At 38.3% G+C, this 18,569-nt stretch overlaps 2 protein-coding genes across 3 annotated transcripts; one reads left to right on the forward strand and one right to left on the reverse strand.

Moving 5' to 3' along the window:
- The first annotated feature begins 2,520 nt into the window (after window positions 1-2,520).
- On the forward strand, window positions 2,521-7,135 carry LOC130951586 (transcription termination factor MTEF18, mitochondrial-like). Of its 2 annotated transcripts, none has more exons than XM_057880277.1 (3): window positions 2,521-3,142; window positions 4,138-6,492; window positions 6,588-7,135. In XM_057880277.1, the coding sequence occupies exon 2, from the start codon at window positions 4,284-4,286 to the stop codon at window positions 6,000-6,002; it is 1,719 nt and encodes a 572-aa protein (XP_057736260.1). In that variant the 5' UTR covers window positions 2,521-3,142; window positions 4,138-4,283; the 3' UTR covers window positions 6,003-6,492; window positions 6,588-7,135. The 2 variants fall into 2 exon arrangements, with proteins under 2 accessions (XP_057736260.1, XP_057736261.1); XM_057880278.1 differs by having other exon boundaries at window positions 4,156-6,492.
- A 1,028-nt stretch (window positions 7,136-8,163) lies between these two features.
- LOC130949970 (uncharacterized) lies at window positions 8,164-10,513 on the reverse strand. The gene is made up of 4 exons (XM_057878553.1): window positions 10,241-10,513; window positions 9,554-9,944; window positions 9,205-9,431; window positions 8,164-9,159 (listed from the first exon to the last, which is right to left on the reverse strand). The coding sequence occupies exons 1-4, from the start codon at window positions 10,511-10,513 to the stop codon at window positions 8,164-8,166; spliced, it is 1,887 nt and encodes a 628-aa protein (XP_057734536.1).
- Window positions 10,514-18,569: the final 8,056 nt, after the last annotated feature.

Genomic DNA, 18,569 nt, shown 5'->3' on the forward strand with positions numbered 1-18,569 from the left:
TTCTCTTTTTTTCTGTTGCTCCTCCCACTTTGACCTTCCTTCCTTTGCTGCCTTTGCTTCTCACTCCCCCACTGTCGCCACTGCCACCATCCTCTCTTCTTCTTTCCCTTCTCTGGCTCTACCTTCCTCCCTCGCCTCTATCCATAATTCTGTTGGTGTTATTGTTTTTTTTTTAATTTTAATTAGTGTTGTTGTCTTATAATTTGCTATAATTTGTTAATTTAGTGTAATCTTTTTAGTGTATTGATCATTGTTTTAATTGTTCAGTTATTCTCTATTTATTGCTGTAAAGATTATTGTAAATTTGTTAATTTGCTAATTATTTTTGTGTTGTTGTTTTGTTGTCTTTATTTTTTTGTTTTTTTTGTGATTTTTTGTTCTAAACTTGTTAAGTTGATAATTTGCTAAATTGCTAGTTTATTGTTGTTTTAATTTGCTAAATTGTTAGGTTGTTGTGATTTAATTTACTGGATTTTCTATTCAGATTTTGTTCATATTTATTGGCTAAATTATTATTGTTGTGTACCTATTGTTGTCATGAAGATTATTGGGTTGCTGTATTCTCAAATTATTAATTTGTTAAATTGTTGATGTTATTATTGTGATCCTTGAGATTGAGATTTTCTTATTTTTTATTATTGGGTTGTTGGATTTTTTATTCGGGTTTTGTTCTTTGTTAATTTATTAAATTGTTGTTGTTTTGATCCTTGTGATTAAGATTGTCCTTGTTTTTTGTTATTGAGTTGCTGGTTATTTTTTAAATATAAATGTAGTAGTCTTGTTTTTTGTTATTGAGTTGCAGGTTATTTTAAATATAAATGTAGTAGTTTTAATTTGGTTAATATTTTAAAATTTATATTAGCAGTCATGCTACACATCCATGTAATTTTGTATCCAAGTTGGCCCAACACCAAAAAAACTAATACCATTAAATGAAACGTGAAATACACACGCTCAACACACACGAAACCGCTCTTGCCCAGCGCTTCTTCTTCTTCTTCTTCTTCTTCTTCTTCTTCTTCTTCTTCTTCTCACGCTCGTTTATGCACGAAGTGTCTTTTTCTTTGCCTTCTTCTTCGCGTTCCTCCTCCTCCTCATTCGACTCTTTCTTTTTCGCGTTCCTTCTTCTTCACGTGTTTTCTCCTTATCGTCATTCTTTTGTTGTTGTTGTTGTTGTATTTTTTTTTTGTCTTTTTCTTCTTCTCTCTCTGGTGAAGAAGCAGTAGAAGGTGAGGAGGAAAAGTTTTGAATTGTGAAGAACAGAAATGAACTAAACACGTCATCATTATGGTGAAACAATTGTATAGTACTAAGTGAACAAAACATAATACGTTATATAAAATCAAATTCAAACAGCTTTCTGCATAATGAACCGAACACGTCATTATAGTGAAACAATTGTATAGTATTGAGTGAATGAAACATAATACATTATATAAAATCAAATTCAAACAGCTTTCTGCATAATGAACCGAACACGTCATTATGGTGAAATAATTGTATAGTACTGAGTGAATGAAACATAATACATTATATAAAATCAAATTCAAACAGCTTTCAGCATAATGAACCGAACACGTACTCATGGTGAAACAATTGTATAGTACTGAGTGAACGAAACATAATCTATTATATAAAATCAAATTCAAACATCTTTCTGCATAATGAACCGAACACGTACTCATGGTGAAACAATTGTATATTATTGAGTGAACAAAACATAATCCATTATATAAAATCAAATTTAAATAGCTCTACCTATAATTTACAGGTTATCAATTCAATTTAGTACACCTCCGTCCATTCAATTCAATTCAAATTAGCAATTGCATTCCATTCAATTCGATTCAAAATTGAATAATCCAAATCGCTCTCATTCAACTGATTTGAAGTTGAGTCATTCATTATTTCGATTCAGAAGTGCAGATCAAAGAAGAAAACAGAGAAAAATAGGAAGAAGATAAATGCAATGTAACCAGATCGAAAGAAGAAAACGAGAAGATGAACACGACCAGAGGAGAACGGCGAAGACAATGTAGATCAATAAGGAAGAACGCTAGTAAAGAAGAAGAATAATAAGAAGGAGGAGGAGGAAGAGGAGGAGGAGGAGGATGGGGAGAAGAAGAAGAAAACGCTAGCAAAGAAGAAAGTTTACGTTGTAGCAGAAGGTTTACGTTGAGCAAAGCTTTAAATTGCAGCACATTATATGTAATGCATGTATGACAAACGAGTGAAGGAAAAAAGGGAATGTGTTTAGCCAATATTACTTAGAGAATACATTTTTTATATAGATGTAAAATATTATTGTTATATTATACCATAACCATATTTTTATGTGTTTATTTATATTTTATTATAAAACAGTTATTATGATTAAACTACAATTGAACTAGTCACCAAAAAAATAAAAACTACAATTGAATTAATTATAAACCAATGATTAGAGTGGTTCAATGATCGATTCAATTTTTAAAACCCTACTAGATGCAGAGAACCGGCCCGATTTTTAGGCACCCTCTTTCGTTACTCTAATTAAATAAAAATAAAAACAGAAAAAAAAGAAAAAGAAAAAGAAAAAGAAAAAGAAGAACGCGCAACAGAAACACCCCCTCGGCTCCTCGCCTTCTTTCATTCACAAACCAAACCCAACCCTAAACCCAGAGCAGCAGCCAGCCAGCCACCATCACCCAAAACGCATTTCGTCAGCCCCCACCACTGTCGGCGCCGGCGGTGACCGCCAGCGGTTGAAATCTTTGCCTTTCGAAGGTCTGCTCGTCCCACTTTTCCTGGATCCCTTCTCCTCGCGTCGCCGCCTCTGTCCTCGTCGGCGGCGGCCGCCCTGAACCCGTCGTCTCTGTCTTCGAGCCATCTCTCTCTCTCTCGTTCACTGCGAAGTGCGAACGTCCCTCTCTGCCGCGGTGGACTCTTTTGCCGCCGTGGATTCTTCTCCTCGCCGTCGCAAACCGTTGCTCGTCGGCCCTGTTTTTGTCGGTCGCAAACGTTGCTCGATCTTCTTCAAGCGCGTCCTCTCTCTCCATGAATCTCTGCCCGGAGCCTCGCCGTCGCGAACCGATCCTCTTCCTAGCTCACTCTCTGTCCAAGCTCACTCTGTCAGAGCCGTTCCTCCCTGGCCGTGTCTCCGGTGAGCCACTGCTTCTTCAGTTTCAATTTTTAAGATTCTGAGTTGAGTTTGTGTACTAGATTCTGAGTTGGGTGGTTGCTGATGTGATTTTGAATTTAGTTTGGATTGAATTCTTTGCTTAGTTTTACTGTTTTTGGATTTTCTAGCTTTGGATGCTCAGTTTTTTTATTTTTGATTCTGAATTTTTGTTGTTGAATAATTGAGTAGAAGTCTTTGTTGATTTTTTTTGTGATTGTGAATTCTTTATTGGTAATAGTTTGAGTTTTTGTGTATGTGTTTTTTTCATTGTTGCTGATTACATGATTATTAAAAGTTATTGTTGAAATTCTTTTATTCTAATTTTTTGTTGCCGATGTGATGGGTATTGTGTATTTAATTAAATCGGTTCAACTATAGTTTGACTCTGGTTGGACCATTAAACTATTGAACTAGTCACTTGACCGGTTCAATGACCAGCTCGGTTCTTGCAGCCTTGGTTTTAATTGTTGATGTGATGCTGATCTGAGTTCATGTTATTGATATTGTTAATTTGGTAATATGATAAATTATTGCTGTTCTTTGACCCTGTAATTGTTAGGTTGCTATATTTTTGCCCAATTGTTGATTTGAATAATTATTCTCATCTTAATTCATGTTGTTGATCTTGTTAATTTGGTAATTTGATAAATTGTTGTTGGGGTGCTGTTCTTTGACCATGTGATTGCTAGATTGTTGTGTTTTTGCCCAATTATTAATTTGAATAATTATTCGGATCTGAGTTCATGTTCTTGAACTTGGTAATTTGTTAATTTGATAAATTATTGTTGTTGTGGTGTTGTTTTTGATCTTGTGATTGTTAATTTGTATAATTGTTGTGAGTTTGTATTTGAATGAGATTATAACATTGTGATTGATATGGTACTTTTAATTTGGATGACATTTCAAAGTTTATATTAGACTATAATTATGTTTTAGTGTTTTTATTTATATTTTATTTATTTTTTATTATAAAACAGTTATTTTGGTTGTACCAGTGAACTAGTGAACAAGTAGCTAAACCGGTTTGGTTTTCAGAACCTTGTCGTAACTCATAACGATTCTCGTCAAGCTACAACCATTAACACTCAAAACCCCTCCATTTCATAAACCATCAATACCCACTATGTCCCATTTCCGGAAATTCCAATTAACACACTTCATCTCCAAAATTTCCCATACTTGCCTTAAACCCTCACAAAATCCTAGATTCCACAGCGCCAAATCTGCACCCCAATCTGCACAAAAAAACTGTGATTTCAAGTTCCCCTCGAAGGTCAGAAGGGAAGCACAAGCCGCATTGCTCGAGTACCTTCATTCCACGAGGAGCTTGCAGTTCCTTGATGCAGACAACATGTGCAAAAACTCGCCCTTTTTCCTCGACGATATTTTGAGGAAGGTTCTTCAGAAGAAGATCGACACTGCTGCCAGCGACGTCAAGAAATCAATCTCGCGTTACCTCCGTTACCACCCAATTAACGAGTTTGAACCATTCTTCGAGAGTACAGGTTTGAAGCCTTTTGAATACTTGCACCTTCTTCCAAGGGACATGATGTTCATCAATGATGACACTGTGTTGATGGAGAATTACCATACTCTGTGTAACTATGGTGTTCCCAGGAACAAAATGGGGAAGATCTTCAAGGATTCACCTCAAGTTTTTCGATATGAAAGTGGGGTTCTGGTGTCCAAGTTTCAGAGTTATGAAGAGCTTCGTGTTGCTTCTTCAACTTTGGTAAAGGTGATTTCTTTGAACCCTAGGGTTTTGGTTGGGGATGTTGACCTTTATCTTGTGAAGGTTTTGGAGAAGTTAAACCGTCTTGTTGGTGAAGAAAAGGGTAGTACTTGGATTGAGGAGCAGTTGTTGGATGAGAGTAGCTGTAATTTTGGGGTTATGCATGAGCTCTTGTGCTTGCTTGAGAAGGTTTACAGTGACGAAAAATTGTTGGGTGAGATGATTGGCCAGCACCCTTTTGTTGTTTTTGAGGATTCTGGAGTTTGGACATTGTCCCTCATTGGGTTCTTGGTGAAATTAGGGTTGTCCTTGGACCAGATAGCTATAATTTTTGTCGAGTTTCCACAAATTGGGGTGTTGATGTTTCTGTCGAATTTGCACAAGTGTTTGACGTTCCTGTCTGATATCGATATGCATGCTGCAGAGATTGGGAAGATTTTCCAGTCTCATTCCTTGCTGATGGGTTCATTCACTATTAAGAAAAGTAGTAGTTTGCTCAGTAGCTTGAATGTTGGCAAGAAAAGGCTCTGTAAGTTAGTGCAGGATAATCCGGAAGGGATGCAGAATTGGGCTGTGGGGAAGAAAATTCAGCCTTATCCTGAGGATAAGGAAACAAGGGCTCTGAAAACAGAGTTCTTGAAAACAAAGTTCTTGTTGAGCCTTGGATACGAAGAGAACTCGGAGGAAATAAAACAGGCTTTTAAGCTGTTCAGAGGTAAGGGAGATGAGCTTCAGGAGAGATTCGATTTTATTGTTAATGCTGGCTTGGACGTTAAGGATGTTCGCGAAATGATTAAGGCTTCACCTCAGATTCTTAATCAGACCACAGATATGATCAACATGAAAATTGAGTATCTTGTGAATGAAGGATATTCTATATCAAATTTAGTCAATTTCCCATCTTTTCTCTCCTATACACTTTGTAGAGTTAAGCTTAGGTTATCAATGTATAATTGGCTTAGAGACCATAGAGTTGTTCACCCGAGGCTTGCTTTGAGCACTATAGTTGCATGCTCAGAGGAATTATTCTTACGGTTGTATGTAAATCAGCATCCATCTGGCTTTCAAGTTTGGCAAGATTTGAAGTCCGAAATTTATTCTGAGAGATAATAACATGATATGATCCCTTTTTGAAATCATGATCATGGTTTAATCTGGAAATATGTTTCTGGTTCTGATAATTGTGTTCTCCTGCTTTTACAAAACTGTTAAGGATGCTTGAACTGCAAGTTGTCATCTGATTCCAAATACTTGACTCTAAGTTGACATGATCAGTATACTCATGAATAGCTAATTGGATATTTGGTGTGTTGATAGACACCACCATAGATGATTACTGATTGCAGATATTTCCGACATAACTTGTAGATGGAAGAATGTTGGCTAGATTGGTTTTGTTGTTGAAGCCATCTTCATCATGTGGCTTGTATATAAGCTTTCCTCTGAACCCAGCTACACTGTGGGCCAGTCTTCAGTGGTTAAATTTTCTAACTGAATATGTTTCTTGAGAATGAAGCAGCAAGGGAATGGAAATGGTGAGGATGAGAGAACGTACTGTCTGAAGAATTGAAGCAAGACCAGCAAGTGTATTGGGTTGAAGGTAATTGATAATGTTGTCATGACTATCTTTCTCACAAGCAAATTGAAAAAGATTTATTGTTTATCTTATTTGGTACTTGATATATTTTTGGGCAGGTATTGTTCCTGGGATTGCTGATTGTTTACCCCAAAAATTGGGTGAAATGGTTTCAAAATTTAAGAAAAGAAGTCATATGACTTATTGTTGGTAGTTGCCAACAATTTCTTGTAATAAGTTCCAATGGTCTATGGGAACTCCTAGAAGAGTTGGAAGGGCTGTGGTGGCGTAGGAGCAGATGGTGGCAACTTTTTTGAACTTGAAGCATTTGAGAAATCTTTCCGTTCAACAAACTCACGATTTTTGGGTTCACCGGTTTTGAGCCATGTATCCGCCTAAAATCACTTGATTGCTAAAATGCCTACCAACACAAAGTAGATGTCTTTTCTTCTCTTGTAAAATGATACTAAAGTTAGTAATTCATCAATCAAGGTTCGAGATTTTCTAAAATGAAAAATTCCTTGCAAATGGTAAAGTAATTGATAAATTTCATGCACTCTTCATTGTGGTAATTGAGATAAGTGGGAATTCTAGCTTTTACTTCAGTTACCACTTGAGAAATTCACTTTAAGTGAGAAATAAAGTTACATGTTTTTATCAAATAAAATAAAATAAACTTGTTACTAAATTTGATAAATACAACTTTTTTAGCCAGTGTGCTCTCCTAGTTATTTCATGTCCCCCCTCCTTTATAAATAATATATTTTGGTTTTGCTGTTTTTTGTTAAAATTTTTTTATTGATTTCCGTTCAACCATTTCAAAGACATTTAGTTTTGACTTTTGACTCCTATAAGATTTCAGTCAATATAGATCTAAAAATTCAATCACACACTGTTGTAAATACTTGGAATATTGTGATAATTTAATTATAAGAAACTCAAACTATTATCCTTATCGTTACTAAAATCTTAAAACCAGAACATTTGACTCTTGACTTTTTTTGACGTGGCTTCTCCTTTATTTTAGCATTAGATTTCTCCTTAAATGATACTAGTTTTAAGATCCGTGCTAGGTACGGGGACATAAAAGCAATGGCCACTAAGTATAAATAATGGAATTTCGTTGTGGCAATATTCAACAATAACATATTTGCAAGCAGTAACTATAGTTTGAAGAAGATGGAATGCAAACAACATCTTGAAAAGATAACCAAAGAGCCAAACAACAAACATAGTATTTAAGGCGGAATGGATTGTAGTAAATTGACAAAAATCTCTTTGTAGACAACATTAATAGTATGATTTGAGACTGTGCCATTAGAGCCAACAACTAATATCTTCAGACCAGAATAACTGTTGATCCGAGAGAGTGTAACATAAAGCTGACCATGAGTAAAAACAGGTCTTGGAAGATACACGTCAATAGTTGACAGTGTTTGTTCTTAGGACTTGTTTGTGGTCATTGCAAAGCAAAGCGCACTCGGAAACTGTCTTCAGGTAAACCTGATCGGTAATATTTCATTATTAGGGATCATATTCATTCTGGGAATAAAGACAACTTCACCAATACTACGACATGCTAATATGACGCACTCAATTACATGATCACCAAGGCGCCTAACTTGCATTCGTGTATCGTTGCATAGTCCATTAGATTGGTCAATATTGTGAAGAAGCATGACAGGAACACCAATTTTAAGAACTAATCTGTGTTGAGGAATTCCAGAACAATTCAACGTATTCAACGACTCTGTGCTCATTGTGTATTAATTCAGATTCTAAGTGACCTTCTTCATTAAGCAGCGTGTCAGAGCTCAGGTAAACCTTTTCATTGCCAGGGATCAAAGACATCACATGATTATTAACTTCAGTCACAACATCAAGTGTTGGTGCCAATATACTCCTGTCCTTAAAATAATCCACGCTAGAAGTACGGAGTAAAACGTCAGGATAAACAAACAACACCAAATCGTGGAGACCTGGAGACTCAATATCCAATAGCAAGTTGTCTGGTATTCTAATCACTGATTCGCAATCAGCACTGTCTCCGAATAACCCATCACCTATTTGAAGCAGCCAGTTAGTAAATTCCTCTAACTGCACATTGTGGATATCTTGCGGACCATGACCCAGCCTCATGTTTTCGGTCAATTGCAACACATGGCAAGATTGCCACAGGTACAAAACATTAATACACGCATGAACAATCTCCTCTCGGGAACCTCGAGGAATAACAGGTAATATCTGACGGAAATCACCTCTGAGAACAACAACTTTTCCACCAAACAGAGCATCGGGATTATATCCATGATCAAAACGAAGAACATCTTTAAGGCACTTGTCGAGCACTTCAAAGCAAAATTTGTTTAACATAGGTTCCTCGTCCCATATAATTAATTTTGCAGATGAAATAAGTTGTGCGAGAGGTGTGCTTTGCCTTATATTACAAATGGAATCTTGGTTAACACTGAGTGGAACCTTAAAGCGTGAATGAGCAGTTCGCCCATTAGGCAACAATAGCGCTGCAATGCCACTGGATGCCACGTTTAGAACAATATGACCTTTCGACCTTATTGAAGCGGAAAGTGCATTCCATAGAAAAGTCTTCCCAATTCCACCATATCCATAAACAAAGAAAAAACCACCTATGCCATGACTGACTGCATTGAATATTGTGTTGTACGCGACACGCTGGTCTCAATTCAAGCGGGAAACTAAATCGACAGAAATACTTGCCACGGTCTTATTGAAACTGAGCTTATCAAAGAAGATTGTGCCGGGAGGTTCAATGGAATCCACCAAATTTGGAAATGACATGTCAGTAAATTCTTTAAGTGTCCTACCATTCGGCTGCAACAATTTTTCAATTTCGGCGAGAATGGTGGACTTGATCTTGTCAGCAGAATGCTCGAAACCTAAACCCATAATAGAAGAGGTTAACATCACACTACTTCGCCATAGTGCTAAAGAACAAATCCATAAAAGACAGCAGTATAATGAAAAAAGAAAAGGGCAGTTTTTAAATAGCTAGATGTGAATTTGGCGAAATAGCAAAATAATTGTGGCAAAAAAATGCAAACTTCACCTAAATTATGTGTCCTATCAAACATCATGTCATCTGCACAATGTTGCCAACATTGTTCCCAGACCATGTCGGGACAGACCATGTTATTTGACATCAAAAGCATTGCAAACAACCTCCTGATATAATTCGGCGAAGCCCATGAACTGGCTTCATTAATTGCATCAATAAATTCCCTATCATCTTGTAACAGCCCTTGAGCATAACAAGCTTCTTTGAATGTGTCGTACACAATGCCACAAACAGAACAAATATCAGCAAATCTCTGGCACCCTTTTTGATAGTTCAATAACAAATGAAGATAGTACTCTTCTCCATGCGAGTGAGGAACATGTGTGAGACGACCAATCACATGCCCTTGCTTCCGCGACTTCCATATATGCCCCTGCTTATCCTAAACAAAATACGATGGCATCTCCACATAGGTAAGGGTACAGGCAACATCAAAATCCTTGTTAGCCTTCAACCATCCAATAAACATATTATCCTTTAAGACCACAGTCTCGATTACATTTTCAATAAGCTGATGATCTTCATACAAAAATTCTGTTCATTTGGCAAGTGGAATGGAAGGCGTATGACGTTAGGCTCTTTGAACTGAATCTCAAACCCAAATAGCCTCCAAGATGCCTCGCAGGCATATATATATCGGCAATCATAGTAATTTTAGATTTCATCCACAGTGACAACCGAATCATCTGAATCATGTGACCGGAAAAACGAAGCTGTGACACGATCATTACCTTTGTGCACGTACTTAAACAAATACTTTATAGCTGACGTCTGGCATGTGTACTTAATATTTATGTGACAACCATACTTAAGAAGCAACGTCGCATTATAGGGAACAATGAACTGATTATCAACATCAACATTTTTTTTGCTCGTTGTATGGCCATTATCCAAACATTTATACTTTGGAAAACCTGCACTGTCTATGGCTATTTTCTCACGGAAGGCCATCAGATAGAACTTGGAACACTTTTCGTTAACCATACATGGGCTGCTCGTATTTAAAACCCCACAGGGTCCATGAACCATGAACTTTTGGACTAATTTGTGTAGCTTAGGTTGCATGTGTTCGTAACGTATCTCAGCTGAGATATGATGGTCATAATCATCGGAGGATCGAGGCTTCTCATTTGGCTAAATAAACAACAAAAATGTGACGGTGGGGAAGGCCACGGTTCTGGAATTCAACTGTGTAAACAACTAAATCAAAGCACAGGAAAAAAAGAATACGATATGTTAGGAGACAAATAACAAATGATAAAAAAAAGACTAATATGCTAGTGTGAACTTGAAAGAGACTCAATGAAGAATGCTTACTTGCTTTTGGCTTTCCAAATATAGACCCATTCTTTAAGTCTTTTAGTAATTTGTCTAACTTGATCTTAAACACTCTAGATATGATATCTGGCCTGTCACTTGACTTTAATGAATATTTGACAACACATTCTTTAACCTCATTCCACTCTGGGTTACATGTGATAGTAATAAAATAGCTAGGATAACCGGAATACCTGCATATAGCAAATGCATCTTTGCAATTGTTATACATGTATCAGGGACCACCGACAAAGGATGACGGCAGGATAACTGGTTTGCCAGTTCTAGCAGCTTGTGTTTCCCCATGAATTAGGTACTCATGAAGCCCCTGCAGTTGATGGGAGTGAAACTTGTTCTGGTGGTGCCTGTGATATTGAAGTCTTTCAGCCTATACCATCATGTAACTATCTACCAAAAACTGTTGAAACAAACGTCTTAATTTTTGTAAAACTTGTGACTCATGTGCCCTCATTTGAAGTCGAAAAGAAAAAAAATTCCCTCATGCTAATGGTTTCTGACTTATGTAAATTTTTCTTAGATCTTTCTTCGAATATTAAAATATCGCTCCTAAAACCATCTTCTCCTATGGAAATAGCAAGGGATACTGTAGAACAAGGTACTGAGGATGATTAACATCAATTCGTTTCAACTGATTTGAACGTGTCTGAATGATAACATCCCTCGCAAGGTTTTCTGTATCAAAATCACCTACAATAAGAGATGCAACTTCAGATGTTGAATTGTTGATGGTAGATTATATCTTCTACCATCCGTATTCCTCTTCTTAATAAGACGAAGCTGTAGTGGAGTTGTTGAATCTTTAGCGAACCTTTGCCTAGTATACCAAAAAGACTTAGCAAGAGAGTTATGGGAATCAAGCATGTCGCTGAGGTCGACCACAATTGTCTGATCAATGGAATTATGATGATAAGAGTGGGCACAAAAACAAATAAAGACAAAAGGATAAATCAAGGTAACAACCCAAGAAAGTTTATGATACGTAGTTAAAATATAAAGGGTTGAGAAATTCGGGAGAATGACCAATAAAACCAACTCACCCAACTGCTTCAATATTGTTTTGAACTTCATTCTCCGTATCATAAAAATAGAGTTGTGCAAACTTTGGCTCGCTAGACTGTTGTGGCATCAAACTCCCAATGGAATAATAATTTTGGCCACTAATAACAAACATCGGAGGAGCGGTTCTCTTGTTAAGTGTGTACTGAATCTTTCCAGCCATGGATGTGAATGAAAACATACCATTGAAGGCCCTGATATGTTTCTGATAATGCACAGCTCGTTCATCAACACCATCCAACAACAACACCAACAATGGAGGCGGAACCGGCAACAAAGGCAACGTGACCTTCCTACACATGCAACAAATGCCAAATAATACAATGTTATTGGCTCCAGCTTTCGCAAGGCGCTCATGCATCCGCATGTTCGCACCACAAAAAACACAACTTTGCATGGGTAGCCCAATTGACCAAACATCTAGTGGACAAAAAAATCAAGACAAATTAAGTGATCTAGTTGTGCATGCATCGGTCTAAGTAATAAAAAACTCATAGTGAATGAGAGTAAGACCTGGTTCAGTAGCAAATGCATCAGAGACTTGAACTTGGACACCGTTTTCGCTTCAGGAAAAAGAGGATTTGTCGGCTAGGATAAAGGGGAACGGGCAACATGCCTGCGTATTTGGTTAGCACAAGTTAGCAATTGTCGGAGTGGAATTCGAGACAAATAAAAGAAGTAGATTTGGTGTGCGGAACAATCCGCTGCAAGAGAACTGCACAACTGTGGATGCGGTTATGACTGGGGAAACAGCTTCCATGCTCATGATGAGCAACACCGAACAAACTAATGGGAAAATTCGTTGTAGTACGACATAACTGGTCGCGTCAAAGGCTCGAGGAAAAGATATTATTCAGCCATAACTTACATCCTATGTGTTATGGCACGCTTTGGATTGCCCCTGATCTTAGAAACGTTGCATTGAGACAACCCTGCAAGGGAAACAGGGTGTTAGACGCGGTGGGAGAAGTTAAGTTGGTGTTGTCAGACAGAGAAAAAATATCACCAAAACTAATTAAACAACCGGAATGATCACATCGATCAACTAAGAGAGATAAGCGGTAATCCACCTATGTGGGGTGAAGACCTTAACATTCGATCGAAAGTCAACGAACCAAAGAAAGAATTTACAAATAGAACCATGTTCAAATAACGAAGTAAAGGTAACGTTGCACTGCAACAACTGTGGCGGGTAATTGGTCCAGCACACCGATAGTGCTTTGGGGCGGCACATATATCAGTATGTTAAGATCATCTGCAACAACATAAATCAATGTTGCACGTTAATAAGGCATACATAAACAAATCAGGAGACCAACGACCTCACATGAACGCAAAACTGCCAACATAAGCTAACTTGTTTCATCGTATGAAAAGCAAGGAGCATGCATAAAAAGAAAGATAGGAGAGCAAAATGAGGGTGAACACTGAGTGAATTCACCCATAGATAACCAATAACAAACCATTCTCAGGGCCGGCTGGGCACAAAGTTCCGTTCACTCGTCACCTCTTATTGCTCAGCAAATTCATTCGCCGTTGCCGTACGAACTTAGCATGGTGGTCCATGGAACCAAGCCAACGGAAGGAAAGTAGAAACCTTAGCAAAAAGGCTAGACGTGTGGAATATTTTTGAGACAGTTGTGCAAAATCAGTTCAGTTAATGCAAAATTCAATAGCACTAGACCGGCCAGGAACAACAACACGCAATGCTAAAAGTCAGCACAGAATGACAAGATGGGGAACGACCGAAAGAGCTGTGTCAGAGAAAAGGTCAAACTTGGACAATAAAACCCACCCATCGTTAGCAGTTTGGTTTATCTTTGACTATGAAGTAATAGAAACCACTTCATAAAGGGAAAGGATCAAATTGCCATTCTGTGACCTCGAGGAAATTGAAAATACAATGAGGCCAAGACATAATCGACCGATGACCTTGAAATAACGAAAAAAAAGGATGAAGTTGGCTCATAACGACAAATTGTAATAGCAAAAAGAATGTCACTCTGTCTAATTGAAATAACAAAATGAAGACTAGAACATGAATACATGAGTTCGTGTAAAATCCCGGATTTTTAAAAATTAAATAATTAGTTATTTATGAGTCATTATATTTGTTGAGATTTTTTTTTAAATTATTTGACCAAAAATAATTAAATAGAACTTTATGATTATTGAAGTTTAATTTAATTATGACTTATTCTATAAATTTAAACTATTTATTAAAAACTATTTTGATAGTCAAAATTTAAATTAATTTTGATAATAATAATAATAATAATAATAATAATTATTATTATTATTATTATTGTTGTTGTTGTTGTTGTTGTTGTTGTTGTTATTGTTATTGTTATTGTTATTGTTATTGCTATATATTTTGCTGTTTCTTTTGCTTCAAGGATTAAATTTTTGTTTGTTTCAGAGAAGTCATAATAATTCTCTAAATTCATAATTGGGCGTCGCATGCGACGCCTACGCGTGAGGCACGCGTATGCGTGGATCGCACGAACCTCAAGCGACACGTACGCGTCCACATGGATGGCCAGAATGGGAAAACGACGCGAACGCATCAGGGACGCGTCTGCGTGGTGGGGCTTGTGCGCCCAGCATAGTTCCAGCCCCACACCAGCATAACTCTCTGGCTAAACACCTTTTACGCCGATTTTACTCCACCACGCGTGCGCGTGCTTGATGCGTACGCGTGGAGTGCCAAAATCGTAATTGACACGCACGCGTCATGGACGCGTACGCGTGAGCCAATTTGTGCACAAAGCAGACTTCCTGCTCCCCTCCCGCGCAACTTTCTGCCAAAATACCCATTTACGCCGATTTTCAATGTCACGCGTACGCGTCTGGGATGCGCACGCGTGGATGGCTAAAGGCGTAAACGACGCGCACGCGTCATGGACGCGTACGCGTGAACTTGCTTGTGCGGAGAGCATGATTTCAGTGCCACTCCTGCTCATCTCTCGGGTAGGTTTCTTCTCCGTCTCTTTTTTTTTTTGAAATATCTTTCGAAGTGTTCAGTGTCTGTTCTCAAATAGCTGCATGATCAGATAGAACCTAATAAAAATCAAATAAATAAGAAAACTACTACTACGAAAATAACTAAGGATACGAAATTATCGGGTTGCCTCCCGACAAGCGCTTCTTTAACGTCACTAGCTTGACGGTCAGTTCTGCTAATTCAGCAGATGAGCGGACCTCTGGCGATCAATCTCGCCTCCAAGATAGTGCTTCAACCTCTGGCCATTCACTGTAAATTTCCTGTCAGAATTCTCTTCCTGTATTTCCACATGACCATATGGTGAAGCTCTGGTAACCACAAACGGTCCTGACCACCGGGATTTCAGCTTCCCGGGAAAGAATTTGAGCCTTGAATTATATAGAAGTACTCTCTGTCCTGGCACAATGACTCTGATGGCAGTCTTCTTGTCATGCAATAACTTGGTTCTCTCCTTACAGAGCTTGGCATTCTCATAGGCTGAGTATCTGATTCATCAAGCTTATTTAACTAGAGCATTCGCTTAATTCCTGCAATTTCTGAATCAAGGTTCAGATACCTGATTTCCGAGTAAGCTTTATGCTCCAGCTCAACTGGCAAGTGACAGGCTTTTTCATAGACCAACTGATAAGGGGACATGCCAATGGGAGTCTTGTACGCTGTCTGGTATGCCCAGAGAGCATCATCAATCTTCCTAGACCAGTCATTTCTTGAAACACTAATAGTCTTCTCTAGAATCCTCTTAAGTTTCCTGTTGGAAACTTCAACCTGTCCACTTGTCTGAGGGTGATAGGGGGTTGCCACTTTATGACGAACTCCATATCTCTGCAGAAGAGAGTCTAGCTGTCTGTTGCAGAAGTGACTTCCTCCATCACTAATGAGTGTCCTTGGGACACCAAACCGGCTAAAGATATATCTCTGAAGAAAGCTCATTACCACCTTGGCATCATTGGTGGGTAGAGCCATAGCTTCCACCCACTTGGACACATAATCAACTGCCACTAGAATATAGTTGTTTGAATGTGAGGGTGGAAAGGGTCTCATGAAGTCAATACCCCACACATCAAACAACTCAACCTCAAGAATCCCCTGCTGTGGCATTTCATGGTTGGCAGGAAGATTCGTGGCTTTTTCACATCTGTCATAGTGCTTCACAAACGCTCTTGATTCCCTGAAGAGAGTCGGCCAGTAGAACCCACTCTGAAGGACATTTGTAGCTGTCCTTTCACCACCAAAGTGGCCTCCATAATCTGAACCATGACAGTGCCAGAGAATCTACTGTGTTTCTTCATCTGGGACACATCTCTGGATGATACCATCTGAACACCTCTTAAAAAGGTATAGTTGCTCCCAAATGTAGTTTCTTCATTTGAATATTGTGAATAGGTTTATTTTTTGTTTGTTTCTTAATTTTTGTTAGTTTTATTTTGTTCTCTCACTATGAATTATCACTTTGGCTTTGAGTTTGGTTCCAATTGTGTTGTAGGAAATGTGGACTTTAATGGCAACATGTACCATGGATGGAACCAACAAAGATGGGAGGAGCCTCAAGGAATTGATCACTCCTATTGGCAACAACCTCCGAATACTTATAGGTATAATTTCCATCCTAATGCATGCCAATTTAACGACTATGATGACTCTTTTTGTGACACTCAACAACCACCATCATATGCCTATGAATCTCATCCTCAACATGAACCTCAACCATTCTCACAAGCCTTTCATTACCAAACACCGCCCTATGATCCATATTCATCATATGACCAAACCCCCATACCATACTCTTATGACCATTATGAGCAAGAACCTTTAGAACCACCATAACTCTATCAAGATTACTACCATGAACCACCTCAACACTCACCATCTCCATACCCTTACCAAGAAGAACCACCTTCCTACTATGAACCCTCTCTCCAAAATAATGAACCTTCTTACTCACCCCAAACCCCAATAGACGATCCTCTCACTTTGTTACTTCAAGAACAAGAAGCCATGAAGCGGGATACACTTGAGTTTGTGACCAATTTGACCAAGGTGGTGCATACTTTAGCCCACCAATGCTTGAATACTCAAGGTACTTCCGTGACCACATGTGAAAAGTCAAAAGAAGAGCAAAGCATGAAGGAGAAATTGGAAAATTCGGTGGAGAAGGAGGAGTCAAATTTTGTGTTAGAACATTTGGAGGAGCCTATGATCATTGAAGAAAAGGAAGAAGTGGTTGAAGATTTGGGAGATGTTGAAAGTCTATGGGAATGTAGCATCATGGAGAAATCTTCCAAGAAGCTTGATATCGATGTTGAGGAGGGTGCGCAACCTCCAAGGCATATCATCGTTGGAGACTTGGAAGAGGCTTATCAAGAGATGGATTCAATCATGGATGAATTTCTCTCTACAATGGAATCATCTCCAATTGGACATGAAGTTGAAATTATAAAAGAGTGTGTACAACCTCCCATACCTTTGGTGAGCAATGAGAAAGAGAGTAAATCGAAAGAGAGCCACCAAGAGAAAAAAGTTGGCATGGTGTATATTGAAATTGAAGAATATGAAGAGGTTGATCAAGAGATGGATTCATTCATCAATGAATTCCTATCCAAAATTGAATCAACACCTCCCATTGGGCAAGATGAAGTTCTTGAAGACAACATTAAGCCAAGTGAAAAAGGGGAAAATGTTGAAATTGAAGAAGCTTATGAAGAGGTGGAAACAACCAAAGAAGAGCCTAAAGAAGTAGACCTTGCATTGTCTAAGTGTGGGGAGGTCTCCCTCCCCAAGTCACCATCCAACACAACATTCAAGTGGGTAAAACTCTTATCCCTAAGCCTTACTTTCTCACTTGAATATGGTTTAATTGAAAATGATGGTCAACTTAGAGCTCTTTGTGGAGTTAAAAGTATAAGAGAGTTGTGTAGTGGTTGGAAACATCATTCTAAGCTCATGACGGTTGTAAGCTCAAAATTCAAGAGCAATGGTTGGTGTAGAACCAAATTGCATGGGTTTAGGAAGTTGTTTGGAAGCTTCTTTGAGAATTCTAAGGTCATGCCACCCACATGGACTAATAATGATCAACCTAAAGATGGGTCTAGAAACAAGATATAGGATCCCGGTATACATGAGGATCAACTTTGGGAGCCCCAAGCTTGTGAAGAACTCCATCAACACTTGGTGCAACAAATAAGAAGTCTTGGGGCACAATGGAGAACCAAGCATTGGTGGGAGTTCCAAGATGAGTACAAGCACAAGCCACCTTGAGAGGAGCTCCCCATAAGTCCAACTTAAGGACAATAAACAAAAGTGCTAGGTGGGAGACACCCCACCATGGTAACATTTTTTCATTTTCTTTCTTTGCAAATATTGGTAGAATTAGTTTAATTTCATGTTTTTATTAGTTTGTTAAGTTTAGTTAGAAGTATAATATGATAAATAAGGTTTTAGGGTGTTTTGGTAGCTGTTTGGAGGATTGAAAGGCTTGGATTGGTGCAAGAACTTAAAAAAAAATTTTGAAAAACAGAACACCATCCACGCGTGTGCGCACATAACACTGTACGCGTATGCGTGGATGCAAAATTTCACCTCCAGCCAAAAACCCGAGAGTTAGGCCTGCAC

This window comes from Arachis stenosperma, chromosome 9 (assembly GCF_014773155.1).
Source record: "Arachis stenosperma cultivar V10309 chromosome 9, arast.V10309.gnm1.PFL2, whole genome shotgun sequence".
In the NCBI taxonomy this organism is placed as follows: domain Eukaryota; kingdom Viridiplantae; phylum Streptophyta; class Magnoliopsida; order Fabales; family Fabaceae; genus Arachis; species Arachis stenosperma.